The sequence below is a fragment of the Orbicella franksi genome, chromosome 13 (genome assembly GCF_964199315.1).
Source record: "Orbicella franksi chromosome 13, jaOrbFran1.1, whole genome shotgun sequence".
NCBI lineage: Eukaryota > Metazoa > Cnidaria > Anthozoa > Scleractinia > Merulinidae > Orbicella > Orbicella franksi.
In genome coordinates, this window is record NC_138157.1 from 18,494,203 (window position 1) to 18,512,877 (window position 18,675).

Here is an 18,675-nt window from a genome sequence, read left to right on the forward strand (position 1 = left end):
TAATTTCAGTCTTCGTACTGTCACAGTTACTTTGCAGTTTCTTGTATTTACCTCCGCCGCCATTTTATGTACCTTACTTCCTGACCGAGAGCCAAATGTTCTCCCGTCCGGCCCTCCCACTCAGTCAATAAGTACATATTATTCTATTCTATTAATACATTGAATGTAAAATCACTCTGCAATACTATTACTGGAAGTAAGGTGATTATTGTTGTTGTTATAACTTGATTATTATTGTTTGGAGAGGAATTTCTCTGCCTCGGCTGCTTTCTGGTCAAACATTTTCTTGGCATTAACCCACACACAGTAACTGTCGACCTGTACACAAAAACAAGGCAATGGAGTCAATTCGTGGTGTCCAGTAACAAACAGGTCCATTAAGCTTGGTATAAAGTGGTGTAATTATAAATAAGAAAGTGAAGTTTATTTTGGCCGCTTTCATTGTTGTCCGTTTTCTGTGCGTCGTTTTAAAACTTAATTTAAGGCCCCATCCACGCTACGTCGGAGAAGTTGGAAAACGGTGTTTTCACTCTGAAAAAGCATCAAATGTTTTCCGCCCACACTACGCCGAAGAAATTTGAAAATGCAACAATCACCGGCTATTTTGGATTTGTCTATGGCAGGGAAATCACATGATTATCGTAACGTCACTATTTTAGAAAAGCTCCGTTTTCAAAATGATTTCCGCCGGCGTTTTCAAATTCCCCCGGTTTGAAGGGCGTTTTCGAAAATCTCGGTCTTCGTGACGGATTAGTGTGGAAGCAAGGCCTAACCGTAGAAATAAAGCTGCAATTTCAAATTTCTCCGGTGTTGTGTGGGCGGGATCTAAATTGATTTGAAGCGAGAATTTGGGTCATTTAGGTCTTGCAGTAACACGAATTTCAAACTTTTCAAACCTCATTACAGTGAAACATTGCAATGGCACTTGTTAGACCAATGGGTTACACGGCTCTGTAAACCCGGTATTTCACTAGTTTACCTGATCTAACTTGAGCAAATGTGGGGTAGAATCATTTGCAAATCTTGTGCTGCTCTCTCTTGGTAGCAGGGAAGGAAAGTGATCAATAGCAACAACGTCTAATGGCTTGGAAGACTTCCTGTGATGTAAGAAAAGTTAACTTAGTTTTTGCATCAGTCATACAGGTTGCAGGTCAACGAATTATACTAAGCCTCCAATGTAAGGAATGGAAAATCAGGCATACTTTTAAGTGACAAACATTGGTCATGCGCAGTTTAACATTTTCTCGTGTCTATAACTGTCTACAACAACTGAGCGAGGACGTGATGTTTTGGGACAATCAAATTATCAAATACAATGTGTTGTTGCGTGTCGTATAGTGCTCGTCTTTTTGCGCGCTTTTGACTTGTTATGTGTTTTGTTTTAATTTCTTAGTTGATCCGATTGCCCTAAACATGCGCTCACTACATCTTCGAAGAGGAGGAGGAGGAAGTTGCGATCAGTAGCCGAAAAAATGAACGCCACATCGCAGGTAAGAGAAAGGTATGTAATGAGACTCCCAAAATTCCACACCCGGATATGATTCTCTTATGAGAGATCATTGCTGTCTTGTGTACAACTTACGCAGTCGCGAATAAAAATAAAACTCAGGCTTGAACGGGCCGGATTCAAACCCATGACCTCTGTGATACCAGTGCAGTGCTCTAATGAGTTCGTAACACACCTAAGCACAAACCAACAAGACACACTTCATAGATTTCTGCTGGGTATGAAAGATTTTGGTTCGGGTAGGTTGACATACTAAATATTACATTAGTTTCACTTACGACAGGTTAACTCTGTAAGTAGGATCTTTGAACGATGTACAGGTGTCGTAAAATGGTAAAGGATTGTTAGGACTGTTTGGATCACAGCTGACATCCACTACAATACTCAACGATCTGTAAACATAATGAAAAAAACATTTCCCGGGTCTGTCTGGCAATTACAGAGAGGAAGAGCTCTTAATTTTCATTTGGTTGTTCATCCCATACCTTTGCCCCCTTATAACTGAAGCTTTTTCAAAATATTCTCGGTTTGCACTCCTTGGACCGTAATAAGTAGTTTCAGACACTTAGTGAACACTTCAGTCACATTCAGGAGACAACCTATGGTGGACCTATAGTGTATTACCATATTTCGTCGGGTTTGAAGGTCATCTGTCCGTAGCGTCTGACGGAGGGACTGAGACAGTACATGCATTATCATAATACAACGATTTGGTGATGATCTTGACAATCCAATTTTGTAATCTCTGTAGCTTTTCAGACAATGTTTCTCTCGACATTGTCCCAAACGGGGCTCTAACAGTAACCAAAATGGCACTGCACCAGAGAATTATATACTGTGATTAATAAATAATTATTATACTTTTTCTACCAGCGCAAGGAGCCTTTGACACCCAAAGTACCTTAAGAAACTTGAACTATTCCAAGAAAATTGATAAAAACTATAACGTGAAGTAGTGCTTTAAATAAGTAACTGAAAGAATAGTACCTTTCATCTGTGTCCAACATTTCTTTGGTTATGAATGGTGGAATTTTCTAAAGAAATTCATGGATCAAATAAATGAAAACTGTTTGAAATTCTCAACAACAAAAAATATCACGATAGCTCAAGATGAAAATGAAGCAGAGTTGGTTTATCTTTACCACAAATATGACAATCTTTCTCGCTTATTCTCAATCTCTGTGAGTGTCACTAATCTACAAAAGAATTAGTAGTGTACATGATTTTATCTGAATCAGAAGCCAGAGTTGCTCTTGGCGATGCCTAAAAGCGGAAATAAGATCGTTTCTTTTAGTATCATTTCTTTGACTGCACCCGAAGAGATACTTTGACAGCTAAAAATAGTAGCGTTTCATCATCAACACCCTAAGTGAGACCAGAATCCTTGATTTACACCCCTGAGTGAGACGACAAGCATCCCTAACCTTTTCATATGGGAGTTCCCCTCCCGATGGGGGGGGGGGGGGTTGGCACTATGCCTTGAGCAACCGTTATGCTTCTTTCGTACAAGTCCTTTGGGTGCCAATGCTGGTGGATGGTGGGGCAGGGGAAGGCTCCCATGTTATTAGGGCAGGGGAAACCCTTAAATTGTCTTGGAGAATTTTGCTTTTACTTAATACTTTGCTTGATATAACACAGCCAAGAGAATTAACAATCATGTTTTACGACCAGTACCTCATTGAGAAGAATGCAGTTCACAAAGATGTCGTACTTCAAAATCTCTGGGAACGGTCCTTTTCCTTGTGTTTCTGCAATGTCCCACTCTGTTATGTGTGACCTTTGAACAGCATATGTAGAGCAAACATATTGGTAAGAATACTCTGTTATGGACATTAGCACTTGGGTTAATTTACACATTTTTAAATAATTTGTGATCAGTGTAAATTGACACCATTTATTATTTCCTTCATTCAAATGAAGGAAATAATATTATTAAGAATAAGAGTGTAACATTTCCAGATGAATTTAGTTAACATGAGTTGTACAAAGTTAGCACCCTTAAAAGTATTACCAAGAATCAAAAAAACATAGATTGCTTGATTTTTGAATGAAGGGTTTAAGAGGAGAATTCCACCCACAGGGAAAGTACTCAACAAGTTTTATACAGGGAGACCCTATCCCAAGGTTCAAACCCTTACCCTTACATAAACCATTTTTAGCAGAGAAGGTAAACATTTCATATACCGTCCAGAGAAAATGGCACCTCTTTTGCATACTTACAGTGCACTTTTACCAACCCTAAAAATGTCCTGCAGAAATCTTTCTACCCAAAAAGGGTCCACCAGAAAATTTGTACCCTAAAACATCCTCAAATCCCGAACAAAACAATATTAAAAAAAAAATTAGCATACTTCGGAACACCCAGTTTATGTGCCATCTCCACAGCTCCTTTACCACAGCGACCCAGAGCACCAATCACAAAGATCCGAGGGATCACTTCAGGAACACCTACGAATTAATTCATAATTAACTTATTAAAAATTATGTGATCATTATATCTAGTACTTTAGGGAACTGATAAATTTCAGGTGCTCAGTGAAACTGGTTATTGGAGGAAGGGGTTGTTGTTTAGGATATAAAACTATTTTATCACATATATCTCTAAATGGCTTTCATGCAACCACTGTCACGCTATAATTGAAAGTGGGTGGGGGGGGGGGGGGCATGTTGCATGAGGAATCAAGAGTGGTTTATTGACAGATTGAGACTCTGGATCATGTGTACTAAAGGCATCCATGGTCAAGTGTCAATCGATACCCTCGATCGAAATTCAATCAACATCTTGATCAACACTTGATTGACAGTCGGTTGAGAGTCTACTAATTCTTGCAGACACACCATCAAGTGTTGATCAATACATACGAGACAGACGACACAGCCAACTTTCGGCCAACTGTTGACAAAGTATGGATCAAGTGTCAATCGAGATGTTGACCAACTATCAATTGAGATGTTGATCAAGATGTTGATGGGGGTGGATCAAGGGTATCACTCAACACTCAAGTGAGGATGCCTTTAGTACACATTATCCCAGACTCTTATTACAATATTACATACAGAGTGCTAATGTCAATCAAATCACTAAAAAGTACATCATGGCAATTCAATGACACAGTGATCAAACATTAATTAAATTACTTTTAAATACCTTTTCTTTTAGCAATCTCTTTTAACTGGGATTTTACAAACGTTAACATTTGATCTTCATTGCCATAAGCAGAAACTGATGGGAGAGCAACATCAGGGCTAAAAAATAAAAACAGGAAAATCCTTCATATCTCACTCAAGGGTCTCATCAAGGGCCGGGCACTTATGGGCCAGGCACTGAGAAAATTAACCAGTGAGGATGATTTTGCATACCCAGTGTGACTATCTTGAGGAAATGTTTTCTTATGAAGAAGTTTAATAATGAACTGTTCAAAACATTTTGCCTCCTTGTAAAAACAATATTGAAGGGGAGCCTGGAAAAAAGCTCCAAGCCCTCTTAGTGACTTACAATAAATTGCTAGATTCTCCCTCCAGACAGCCTTGTTTCTCTTTGTGAAAAACAAGGAGAATTTGACATTGCATGTATCAATACTTACTATATACCTAAATGAGAGATTTCCCTACCCTTTCATATACCTCAACTTGTGAAATCCCTACCCTTTTATACACCTGAAGCATGTACCCCTTTTGGGCAGAGCCTCCCCACATAGGGCATTATAGGTAGTAGCCCCCTTGGGCTGCAGTGCTAACCCACCTTTGAAATAAGTGAATCGTCAAGTTAAAACCTGAATCAACATCTACGCTTAGAGTTAACTCACTTTAACTGCTGGTGACACCATGCAATAACACCAACAGCCATTCCACAAAGGCCTGCCATGGTAGAGAAAACAGGAACCACACACTTACCTAGTACCAAAAAATAGGAAGTATAGTTATTTTTTGTTCAATGGTTTTTGCTGGTACAGCTATGTGCATGTACTGTCTGACTGACTTGTGTAATGTATATCTCACCACCGTCATCAGTCATAAACTCAATGTCGTAGATGCTTCCTCCTCCTTTAACAAACCTGTAAAGTAGCTCTGCCCATCCTGTTTGGTTCTTCAATAAAGGAAAAAAGAATTAACAGCATGACAGCTAAAGAATTTCATTTACGAAGACATGTAACACTGAGGTATAATACAGGGGGTGAGTTGGCCTAATATTGGTTTGAATATTGCAAGTGCACTGGACCTCTAGATCAAGGAGTCTGGATACAAGAAATGACTGGAGTTGACTAGTAAAATGTTGAGAGTGTTTATCACATTGCCTGCACTTGTACGTGTTTGCATCACTTGCACATGTACATGTATGTAAGTTAAATGATTCTGCAGGCAAATCATGAGACAAACTGATATGTTCAAGAGGAATCCATAGGCTAGAAAGTATTTTCCAATCCACACACTGTTATCTACATCAAACTGCTTTCATTGTACTTGGCAAAGCAAACTCAATAAAGTAAAACCTAAATTCAAAGCTCACCTTATAAGCATGGGCATAAAAGATGTGCCTGTGGGTGACAGGATCATCACTCTCGGGGAGTTCTTTAAGTCCAACAATAAAGGCCTCTTTGGGAGCACTTGTCCATGAACCAGAAGAGGCCATTTCTACACCTGGAATACTATTCATTATAAAACAAGAAAAAAAGGTTATGCATACACTCATGTATTAAACAGACTAAACACATGAGTCTTTAGGAAGCAGTCAAGCACTTTGGTTTTACGGATACATGTATATTAATTCATGGTTACAACACTACAGGTCTATCACTCAACAGATAGAGCCCTTGTGGTCTCACCTCTCGTACTGTACATGAATACATCCTAAAATGATTTAAGAAATTAATAGGCTTGACATTTTGGCCAAAGTGAATTTTCATGTGAAGCTGAGACACACTGAACATTATGTTAAATTTTAAAGGATTTCAATACAGTGGAACCTCGATTTGACGAGCCTCTATATAACAAAGTCCTCTGTATAACGAACGATATTTTTCTCCCCAGTAATTCTAGTAAAATGTATGGAGAAAAACATCAATACAAAGAAACCTGTTATAGCGAACATATTTTGCAAGTCTCTAATGGCCCTTCATTATATCGAGGTTCCACTGTAGTCAAAAAAGACAAAACACTATGCCAAAGATGTTTGCCGTAACCTGCTGCATAAAATTTAAGCACCCCAGCACTTGAGGAAATTATGAATGAGAGATTTAGCAAGCTCCATATATGTTTAAAATTGATGTTAGTTGCAGAATCTGTTACAGTAACTACAATACAACATCCTATCAGTGTAAAATTTTCTTTCAATTTATCATTGATGTGACTGATGTTATGATAAGTATAGGTAATCATATGAATATGAGTGCAATTCAAGATTTTTGCCAGTTGTGATTTTCAAAATTCTCTCTGCAGACACCAGCCTTCAGGCAAGTGCAATTTCAAAGAACTGTCAATATCACAAGTAGTATTAACAAGCAAGGCGGGTCAGCATTCGTCGCAAACAATTATCTGATAAGAAATTTGTCAACTTAAGGCCTCTGGAGCCCAATGTGCAGCCCGCTTTCTTCTGTAAGTGATCGTGAACACATGCATGATCAATGAATGCTTGTCTTGTATCTTGCTTTCCACAACTGTCAGCAGTGTGGTCAGTTCGTTTGCACTTTCACACTCTTGTCAGTCCTCTCTAGAAATCCCCCCATGTCCTTGGAATTCCAATCATAAGTAGCACCCATGTCTTTGGATTTCCAGTTCACAGAACCCCCCTTGCCCTCAGAATTCCAATCAGCTGCCCACGATATAGGTATGGATATTTTTTGGAATCATTCATTGCTTTAGCTTTTAAAGGATTACTCATTTATTGTATGACTGGGGAAATAATGTACTGTGGTGCAAATTAAAAATATTAACAATAATTGGCCTGCACTCAGCCAATCACAAATTACAAAGTAATTTTCTCACACAGTCATATGATAAAAGAAATTAACAAATATGGTGGTCATTCTATTATTTACCTTGAATATTCTTCATCCTTGAAGATACACTGCTCTGAGTGTTCTACAGTCAATTTAAAACCTTTTGTGATAGTAAATAAAAGAAACTTTTGTTTTCTCTCCATTTCAAGATTAAAATGCATAAATGTCCTGTATACTTTATTATGGGGGTCCCCAATAGGTTTTTCAGGATCCGGGATTTGGCCTATTTGAAGGCCAGGATTCGGGATTTTGAAGGAAAAGGGGCAAAATCCCGAATTGAAATTATGAAAGGGAGAGGGACTGGCGATTTTACATAACACCACTTGGGAAATCGATTGTGAATTTCTCAACATGAAGGAAAAGTGAACCAAACCGAACATCAGAAATAGCCAAACAGTGACTTAGATGAATTACAGAACTTATCTATGAAAACTTTTGGATGCCATCCTGATATGTGTAATGAACTGCGAGGGAAGATTGCTGTGACACTTAATGATATCTAGTTAATTGCAAAGGCTGGTTCCTATATGACTGCCACAAGCGCTGCGATCATATGGAAACCAGCCTTAATGTTCTTCTTTGTTTGTTACCCTCTCTGACTGAAGAGTTTTTCAGTGATCAAAATGATCGGGAAGGTGGTTGTTACCACACAATACCCAATGAATAATGAAATCATTTTGGTGGGGAGAGATACTGACAGATAATTGAACCTAATAGTCAGTGCTCGGGTTTGCTTTAAGGGAATCTGGAACTTGATTGTTGAAAAGGATCTCTTCTGTAAAAAGAAATCATGATTGGGATCAGGATTAGCCAACAGAAATCATAGGGATTACAGGATCAAGGGAAAACTCTGGTCGAGATGGTCGGATTGAAGAAGCCTAGTACTGTTGTTGGGCCCGGGGGGGGGGGGGGGGCGCAATTGCACATGAAAGGGGTGGGGATGCTCATCGTCTTGCTTAGGGGTGTAAATTTCAGATTTTGGTCTCACTTAGGGTGTTCTGGGCTAAACACCATCATGTGTAGCTTATATGTAGCTGTGAAGGTCTTGTTCAGGGTTTCACGCAAAAAAATGTAAAAATATGTATTTAATATATTTGAAATATGGTCTCTTTTAGGAGTGAAAACATCCTGTGCCACACTATGATTGGTCTCCTTTAGGGGTTTAATTCAAAATTTCCAAGGAGCATCCCCACCATTTCATGTGCAAAGTGTCCCCCCTCCCCCAGGGTATTGGGGACCCTCTACTGTAACCGTGTCTATTCCACACAATTATAAACCCAGGCTTACCAATATATTTTTTTCTTATTAAATAAATAACGCCATCACTCCACTGCAAAAACATTTTGGGTTCTAAAACCCCTCCCCTCCATACCCCAACGGTACCACAACCCCCTACTGTGGCGACAGGCACTCGGTTTTCATTACATGTTTTTTTGCGGAATGAATTTATAACCACGCATGTGAAAAAACACATATGCCGGTTCTTTCATGTTTCATTAGGTTGTCTAGCTCAACTTTAAAGAAACAACATTAGAGACACCTTATCGACAATAACAACTTCGGATGACTTTTTAAGCGAAGACATATTGTGTGATGTCATCGCTTTATGCTGGCGTGCATGCATTCCTTTGGATAGTGATTTCGCACAGTTTTGTCGCACTTATGTCCGTGCGCTTATGTCGCACACGATTTATCCCCCTATGGAAGCAAAGTGCGAAGTGGGAGTTCCTTTGCTGCTTTCCTTTGCTGTTTGTAGGTTCAGCGGAGTGCGTTTAATTGTAGCTTTTAAAAGAAGATTTAGGGGTGGATTTCAGCTTATACAGTATCGGATAAATTTGCATTCACGGGCAAACTCCTAATAAGAACATATCCTCCATACATACAAGTTTAGATAGACAAGTAAGTTGCACAGGTGATAGGTGAAGGCTTTGCAGCTTTCCTTTGCTGTTTGTAGGATCAGCAGACTGCTTTCAATCGATATGAAAAGTATACAATTAAAACAACAAACTAATTTCTGGTGACGTAATTGGTGTTGCCAAATATTTTTAAAGATAATAAGGTGTTGATTTCAGAGAGAGTAACTTTCCTTTGCCAGTTTTCTTTGTGGCTTTCCTTTGCTGTTTGTAGGATCAGAGGAGTGCTTTTAATTTCAGCTTTTAAACTAAGATTTGGGGTTTGATTTTAGTTTATACAGCGTCAGATAAATTTGCACTCACTGGCAAACTCGTAATAAGAACATATCGTCCATACATACAAATTTAGATAGACAAGCAAGTCGCACACGCAATAGCTGAAGGGTCTACATTTACGGATTGGTAGCGCAGTTGTACTTTTGTCAGTCTTGAAGTGAATTGAATGAGCATTGTCTGAATTGAATGAGCACTGTGAGAGCACTGTATGAGCATTGTATGAGCACTGAGATATACAGTTTACAGTAGTGATAATGAAGTCAGGGTATGTTTCATTTGCAGTTTTCAGTTTTTTTAAGAAGTTTTGGAAATGTGCTGTTTTCTATTTTATGTCAACATAAGAGTGGTTGTGATTAAACAATCGATAATCATTTTGTCAGGGTAAAGACAATATGAATGTTCATTGATGACAAGTATACGGTTGACAACAAATTAATATTCGGTGAGGTAATTAGCGTTGCCAAATATCTTTAGAGATAATAAGGTGTCAATTTCAGAGAGAGAATTGTACTTTGCGGCTTTCCTTTGCTGATTGTAGGATCAGTGGAGTGCTTTTAATTTCAGCTTTTAAGCGAAGATTTGGGGGTGGATTTTGATTTATACAGTGTCGGATAAATTTGTGCTCACGAGCAAACTCATAATAACATATCATTGATACATATAATTTTAGATAGACAAGCGGGTCTCACACGCCATATGACAAGTCAAGAGAAAATGATTTTCTCTTGGACAAGTATGTGGTTAAAACAACAAATTAATTTCCGGCGAGGTAATTAGCTTTGCCAAATATATTTAAAGATAATGAGGTGTTGATTTCAGAGAGAGGAACTTTTCAGCTAAGTGCTTTTTATTTTAGTTATTAATCTTTCTTCTAGGTTGGTACATTTCGCTGACCCTTAGCACATGGACTAACAAGATGGACCTGTTACATGAACTACTTGAATGAACCAAAAATGGACTACCCTAAAAGTAAACCCCTAAGATTTCTAACACAAAAGTTTAAGAATCAGTTTGTCTGCTTATGTTCCAATCTTCCAGGAACAATTTTTAAACATCATCGCTTCTGCATGCATTGTGTGCCGTTTATTAAAAGAACTGTTAGGAATCTGGGCAGAAGTTAACTTTGAACCTGAAATAACACCGAAAGATCACTTTCTGGATCAACAACTTTGGCATAACTCCCTAATAAAGATAGCTAAGAAGACAGTTTTTTTAAAAATTGGTTCACCAAGGGAATAACTCGGGTAAAACATCTTTTAGGACCGGACAGCAATTAACTTTCTCTTGTTAAATGATTTCCGCTGTAAGTATGAAATAGACCCTCGCCCTCTCAGCTTCTACGGATTAATAACGGCTGTAAAGTCTCTTCGGACTGATTCTAATTTTCAAGATTTACAGAAAACCAACCACGAATATGAGCCACTTACAACAAGAATATTACAAGTCAAAAAAGCAACTACATTAATATGTAAAAAACTATTTAGAATAGGTCTACAGAGCGATGATAAGTGTAGTTTTTGTCACACATCCTCTGAGTCAATAATTCATCTTTTAAGCGATGACGTATTGTGTGACGTCATCGCTTTATGCTGGCGCGCTTGCATTCCTTTGGATAGTGATTTCGCATAGTTTCATCTTGCTTATGTCCATCGCACTTATGTCGCGCACTATTCACCCCTCTGTGGAAGGGAAATACACTCCGGCAGGTAGCAAATGAGCACTGTGTGAGCATTGTATGAGCACTGAGATATCTGAAATAAACTTGTGTGTGTGGGACAAGCGATAGCTACAATCTTGGACAAAATAAATGGAACATCTGGACCACCCCTCCCCCATTTCAATGATGCCAAAATGGCACGTTTTTGCTCCTTCGTGCCTTCATCATTGCTTTGGGGGGGATGGGGGATAATTGTTCCATTTTATCCTGTCCAAGATTGTCTGAGGACCACACTGGCATTACAAGAAGCTACATTTGCTATACAGATCACATCTGATCCGTTGTCGTATGTTCGATAACCAAGGAAAAAGAACGTTAGCCGAAATAAAATCTGATGATCTCTGTGAGCGATTCAAGTAGAATTGAAATAAAATCACGACATGGTTTATTTTTGGTGTGTCATGTACTTTATTAATAAGAAAACTGAATATGCATAAGTGCGTATTGAAGCGTTGGCCAAACGCGAAGTTGTTTCTTTTACCAAGCCGAATATATTTTTATTGCTGGTATTGCGCACACGGGAAATAAAAATATTAAACGTTGCACATCTCTGATTAAGTTCGCTTTCTTAGTTTTTCAGAATTTAATTTTGAATTGCAGTCCTTCTAAAAGTACCTTATTGATACCTTCACAGGTTGACTTTTTTTTGCACCTCTGACGAGGTGGCAATATGTGGTGTACCTGAAGGAAGGGTTCATTGATGTGAGGGAGACTGCAGAGTGAACTGATAGCAGTGCACTGGCATTGTTTGCCAGCAGATTTTAGGACAAAAAAAGAACATTTCAACTTACCCTCAGAAAGAAAAAAAAAAAGAAAAACAGCAGAAGAGGACAACAGTCTCGAACCTGGGAGAGTTCTCACACTCCACCTTGACCTGCGACTTATGCGCTACTCCAATGCCCCACTTAAGCCCTCACGCTTTCAATCCATTATTTTTAAAGCCTTAACTTTTCAGGCAGTTATTGGATATTTGTCTATTGAAGTATTTTCTTCCAGTAGAATAGTTTTCTTTCTAAAAAAAAGAGTCTTGCACGATTTTTTAATCTACGTTGAAATCAAATTGAACAATTTACAAGTTTTTATTGACGATTTTTTACAGTTTAGCACAGTTTTGTAGCAGGGCAGTAAAATAATATTCTTAGTTCAGTTTTTATTTCATTGATCACCAAAATCATCAAAAACCATTTTAAACCATCCAAAAACCAGCATAAATCATAGGAAATATGTTGTAAACCGTCACTTAAACTTGTAAGCATCGTTTTAACATAGTGCAAGTGCCTATAGAGCATGGTAGTTTTATTGACTTCAGTCTTTCGTCATTACTTCGTATTATGGCAGTGATACGACTGTTCATAGACTCCATAGTTTTATTGATCAGCTCCTGAGAAATATGATAGATTGCTCTGTATTAAACATCTCACTTAATGTGAAATTTGAAGTTGTCTTCAGGAATTTGTACTGAAGCTCAGTGCTTCATTCGGTGTTCTTTTTTTTCAATGGCATGTTTTTACTGAGCTTTTCGAGCACTAATATGATTCGTTATTAATCCCAGTACTACTCTGAAAAGTTGGGGTTAGAATAACGTTTTTATTTATTCCTTGTTATCAAAATACACTCTACTTGTAGTACCTAAACTTAGTTATCAACGTTATCATTGAGCTTGATTGAGCTCTGACCCGCGTGATTGCAACAGACACCACTTCCTTGTACTGCCGATAAATGTGTTGACATATTAGTTCCTAATTACTGGCTCCCTTTGTCTTGTCATGTTGAAACCTTAAATACAATCTTACACAAAATAAATGGAACATCTGGACCACCCCTACCCCCATTTCAATGATGCCAAAATGGCACGTTTTTGCTCCTTCGTGCCTTCATCTCTGCTTTGGGGAGCATGAGGGATAATTGTTCCATTTTATTCTGTCCAAGATTGTAGGTCAAGGGTCTACATTAAATTTACATATTGGTGAGCATTGTTTAGGGCTGAACTAAACGTACCTGTGGGCTGAAATAGAGGTGAAAGTGAACTAGAATTTCAGAGGAGCACTGAAGAAGTTCGCTGTGAAAGCAGTTGAGATAGCAAAAAGCAATGGAGAATAGTGTTGCGAAAAGGTGAGCTAGCTGAAGGTTTTGTCTTTACCAGAACTGGTTAATGTAGCTTAGATTATGGTCTCTTTAATGCAATACAGAGCAATGGTTGTGTTACACATTATTTACATGAAAGCCAAAGAATACTCAAGTCGTGTAAGAGGGAAGTTCTGGTTTATGCCATTGTTTACATTTTACCTGTAAGATACCTATGTATCTTTCAACTTTAAAAAAAGTAATTGGTTGAAGAACTAATCCTTTTGCTGTAATGAAAACAGCTTATAACTGTCACGCATGATAAGAGCACAAATTAGGTTTGGTTTGTGAAAAACAACTAGAAGAGTCTAGAAGACCTGATTTAACCACAGGATTTTCAGCTGAAAAACATTCACAATGGAAAACAGGTTATTTTTGTAATAAAACAGAAGGTTTACAGCAGTGATAATGAATTCAAGTTACAATTCATTTGCAGGTTTTAGTTTTTTGTAAAATCTTACAAATGTAGTTAAATATGGTATTTTAAATTTTCTCTCAACGGAAGAGTGGTTGTGATTAAACAATAGATAATGGTTTTGTCAGTGGCAGATCAATAGGAAGGTTCATTAAAAACAGGTATAAGGTTAAAACAAATTAATTTCCGGTGAGGTAATTAGCATTGCCAAATGTCTGTTATTTCAAGATAAGGTGTTGATTTCAGAGAGAAACAAGAAGATCTGTTAGATCTTATAACCGCGCTTTTAAAATTTAACTGTTCGCCTAGCACTACCGTCGGAACGCAGTGCACATTCCAAAGCAGTCATTGATGATTCTTTTCTTACTGTAGACATCACATCACTTGATCAACACAAACTGTATTATTGCACCATCAGTGGTAGCCGTTGACAAATCTCCGATGACTTAATGGTCTTAATCTAGAACTTTCTTCGGGATATGTATGGGCATGAACGATATCAACGACACAATAATAACACTATTAACAACAGCTTTCTTTCTTAAAAGTCATGATTAAATTTAATTGGTGTTTTCCACGAGTAAAGGGCTAGCAAAGTAGTCACACAAGTCATATAAAAAAACCCTATCCCGACCGATGTATCGATTTTGGTCACTCCAGTGACCACAGATTGAAAACGTGACAGAAAATTGGCGTTACTTTTGATTCTCACCAAATTTGTCGTATCCCCCCCCTCGGGAGAATTTTGTTAAGTTAGCTAATTTAGTATGCAAGCCACCGTAATGGCGGTCGCCGCCGGCGAAATGTTTATTTGCTCAAAATTGGGGCAAAATCTTTCGGAGATGGAAATCAGGACATTTGTAAGGACACAGAAAGTAATTTGGGACCGGTTGCTGGCTTCTAAGGCTGAATTTATCCAGAAGTAAGCTGTATTTTCGTTTTCGTGTCGAAAGCCACGCGATGAAATATTATCGGCTTGTTCTGCTGTCTTGTTCTGTTTTTTCTCTTTGTCGTTTTTGTAGCCCGCCGAGGCCAGTCTTTCGTCTAAATCAGTTGAAAAAGGTTCGAAAAAGATGTTCCCATTCAAGTTTAAACTCTCAGGCGATAATTGTGGAGTTTTTTGGCCGAAACATCGGCTTTGTTATGTTGGTGTTTTTCGGTTGCTATGGGCGACCGTTGCTTCCTTTGTTAGGACAAGTCTGGGAAGTGAGGTCACAAAAAAATTCTAATTAATTCTGGTTTTGTTCGATTTCGCTGAAATTTTAACACGATAAAGCTGGATTGTTAAGGAATAGATTTACCGCCTGCCGATGTGTGGTAGCTATTAACGCTGAAGTGTTATATCACTTCGAAGTCAGGGTTTTGAAGAGATTTTTTTGCAACATGTGGGTTCGGCGTGATTTTGTAATCTGAGGTTTCGGTTGACCCCGAAGGAAAAAATATCCGGAAAAGGTCATTTCATCGACGATTCAAACAAATATAAATATGTATATGTTCCGAGCTAAATTTCTGGTGAAAAAATATAATTTTTGACGAGCGCTGGGTTTTTAATTTATTCCCGCGAAAGATGAGATTTATTGTTTCAACAGCTTTTGGCGAGTAAACATCACAGGTTGCGTGACTCAAAATTTGGCCGAGTGGAAGCTTGGGTCTGCTCGCACCGAAGTCGAAAAAAAAAAACCACGGGTAAACCATGAACCGCGCTCGGCCCATGGCCGCGCGGTTAACAATGAAAATACTGTTTGTTGTTTTCAAGTTTGTGTATGTTGTTGATGGACTGTAAACAACACGTTTCATTTTATCTGGAGAGATGCAAGTTTATTCATTTCTTTGCAGCTTCTAGGATCAGCAGAAAGAGTTTAATTGCCATCTTTGGTTTCGGGGAACTAGGAACTTATCTTTTGCAGCTGTCTTTTGCAGTTTGTAGGATCCGCAGAGTGTCTTTAATTTCAGCGTTTAAAAGAAGATTTTTATTGTGGATTGTACTTTATGCAATATCGGATAAATTTGCACTCACGGGCAAACTGATAATACGAACACATCGTCTATACATACAACTTTAGATCTACAAGCAAGTTACACAGGCGATAGGTCAAGGGTCAACATTAAATTTACTTATTGTTGAGCACCGGACTTTTTGCTGTCTTGAGATGAATTCAATTGAATGAGCACTGTCAGAGCAGTGTATGAGCACTGAAATATCTGAACTAAACTTATCTGTGAATTGAAATAACTGCATTGGTGAAAGTCTAGAGCCGCCACTGGATTTCTCTTAGGGACATCTATCATAATATTCTTTTACATTTATGTTTTAATTCATAAGTCTCACTGCCCGTCATTTCGTAAACAAAAGGGAGAAAGGTGAATTGCATTATTCAGTTCAAAGAGGAACAATTGAACAAAGGGAACAAGTAAGCTTGCGATGTGATCGATCACTTGGACTCTCAAAACCCAACTTCGCAAAGCTACTTACGATACAGCTACTTCCCACACAGGTTGTACCTTACTTTTACTTTTAATTAAGTTTAACCACCAGCCTGTATGTTTATGTTCCAATTTTCTTGGAACAATTACATGAAATACATGTAGTACGTACACGTCATCGCTTCTGCATGCATTGCATGCCGCCAAACATCTCACTTTTGGAATGAACTTACTGAATGGCTGAAAAAGTTAAATTTACTTCCTAGAGATTAAGCTTTGACAAATATTACTGCTTTGGGTCTGAGGCCAGATATCTCTCAATTTGTGCTTCTCATCAATTACTGCTTTCTCTTAGCAAGATATCACATATGGCTCGCTAAAACAAAAGATGATCATCCAAATTTTACGCATTTCACATGCAAACTAAAATCACAATATGAAATAAAAATAAAGAGTGGAGACACAAAGAAATGGAAACCTCTTACAGGATATATGAGGACTTAATTAATATTTTAGATTATATTTTCTATACCTATCGGTATCTATCTCCTACCCGTTAGTCTATTTCTAATCTCCTGTCAGATGCATAACTCATTTTACCTTTAATGTACCACATGCCTTTGGTCTGTTTTGTATGTTTCTATAGTACAACCTCAAGCTGTAATGATAACTATCTATTTTTCTTCTTTTTTCTTTGCCCCTGTCGTCACTGTATTTGTTAGTAGTGTAAGTCGTGTAACTGCATTTGTTAATAGTGTAAGTCGTTTAGATGTTGTAATTTATAAATAGTGTAAATTAGAGCAATACAATGTAAATAGAGCTAGTGTTGTAAGTAAGCATTGTTTTCCCTTGTGTTACTACAAATAAAAAAAAAACTTTAAGGAAACTTCAGAATGACTCGGGTGACGTCGACCAAAAATTAATCCCAATGCTGAACCTTTAGCTTTCATAGAAAATTAAAGAAACTTTTGTTTACCTACACGTTACCTAGGTCTAAACCCCACCACGGTGAATTGTTCCCCACAAAAAAAGGACGAAAAATATAAACTCGAGAATCCTAACCTGCCTTAACCAGATCTTTGCACCTCTCTGGAGTAATATGAGTACGTCTTTCATTCGGTTTCTTCTCTGCTCGAAGCCACAGATGCACAGCCATGATCGAGCGCACGTTCAGCCTTCCTGCAACGCTAACTCGGAAGGCCTGGGTCGAGAGGGAAATGGTGAGACCACACCCAATGGGCGAGGGTACGCGTGCGAAAAATATCGCGCCTCCTTATTTCGTTGACTACTCAAGGTACGACATTTATATTTTGTACTTGGCACCTTGTACTATTCCCCTATTCTTTAATTCTCACTTGTTTTTTTTGTTTTTTTTTTTTTTTTGTGATTAACAACACGTAGAGCGTCGAGGGCATGTGTTTATCAGAGTTGCGGTTTTCTTTTTCGCCCGAGGGCCAGTTCGACTGATAGTCGGTTCGCCCAGACTATTAGCTCCGTGACCAATGGGTTAACGAACGAGGTATAAACAATTTTGTTTCAATTTGCCCCCAGTGTTGTCTTTCTTGCTCGTTTAGAAAAAGAAACACATCTTTCTTTGAACTTTAGTCCTTTTAGTCCGGTCAAACTTACATCGGGTGAACTTGATTGTATATACTTTTGTTTTTTACTTAATTGTAATTGTTAATTGTTAATTGTACTCTTTATCAGCTGCTTCAAACAGTTGTTGGAGGCAGCGTGGCCGAGTGGTTAGGGCGCCGGACTTGAAATCCGGAGGTCGCGGGTTCAAGTCCCGCTCTGACCACTTAGCTGGAGTTGTTTCTCGGTAGACCCTAGTTCAACTCCTCGGTCATGCTTGTAAACAGCCAACTGGTGTGCCTCCCGCCAGTTGGGATTTTTAACCATGTTATGTTCATTTGCATTATTTGTTTCATCATTTGATTTCATTGGCCCTGAAAAACCCCATTGGGGGAGTGGTCAATTAAGATATTTATTTATTTATTTGTTTGTTTGTGGCTTGCGCGATGGGATTTTACAAATGTTTTAAGAAAATATCGACACGTGCACAACCAATAGGATGGCCAGGTATTTGATTTCTGGTCCATTTTCTAAAACCTACATATGTTGCGGTGGTTAATAGAATGGGGTAAATTTAGCAGTATTTTTTTTTTCTAATAAGATGCAAAGATTCTGTAGGAGCTTGTGGGCCGGACATTATTTCAAATTGACCTACCCCGGGAATACTGCAAATATCGAACTGATTACAATGAAAGGTCTTGTTTCTTGAACAATATCGTGCCTTTCCC

General features: G+C 38.3%; 1 protein-coding gene and 1 non-coding gene across 2 annotated transcripts; one reads left to right on the plus strand and one right to left on the minus strand.

The window, feature by feature from the left end:
• Positions 1–231: 231 nt before the first annotated feature.
• On the minus strand, positions 232–18,001 carry LOC145465608 (uncharacterized). The gene is made up of 12 exons (XM_081449385.1): positions 17,435–18,001; positions 7,543–7,603; positions 6,015–6,153; positions 5,507–5,594; positions 5,314–5,401; positions 4,656–4,753; positions 3,859–3,955; positions 3,182–3,284; positions 2,495–2,541; positions 1,786–1,899; positions 980–1,097; positions 232–318 (listed from the first exon to the last, which is right to left on the minus strand). The coding sequence occupies exons 1-12, from the start codon at positions 17,526–17,528 to the stop codon at positions 232–234; spliced, it is 1,134 nt and encodes a 377-aa protein (XP_081305511.1). The 5' UTR covers positions 17,529–18,001.
• A 99-nt stretch (positions 18,002–18,100) lies between these two features.
• Trnas-uga (transfer RNA serine (anticodon UGA)) lies at positions 18,101–18,173 on the plus strand. Its single transcript has one exon. It is a non-coding gene; the product is annotated as a tRNA-Ser (tRNA).
• Positions 18,174–18,675: the final 502 nt, after the last annotated feature.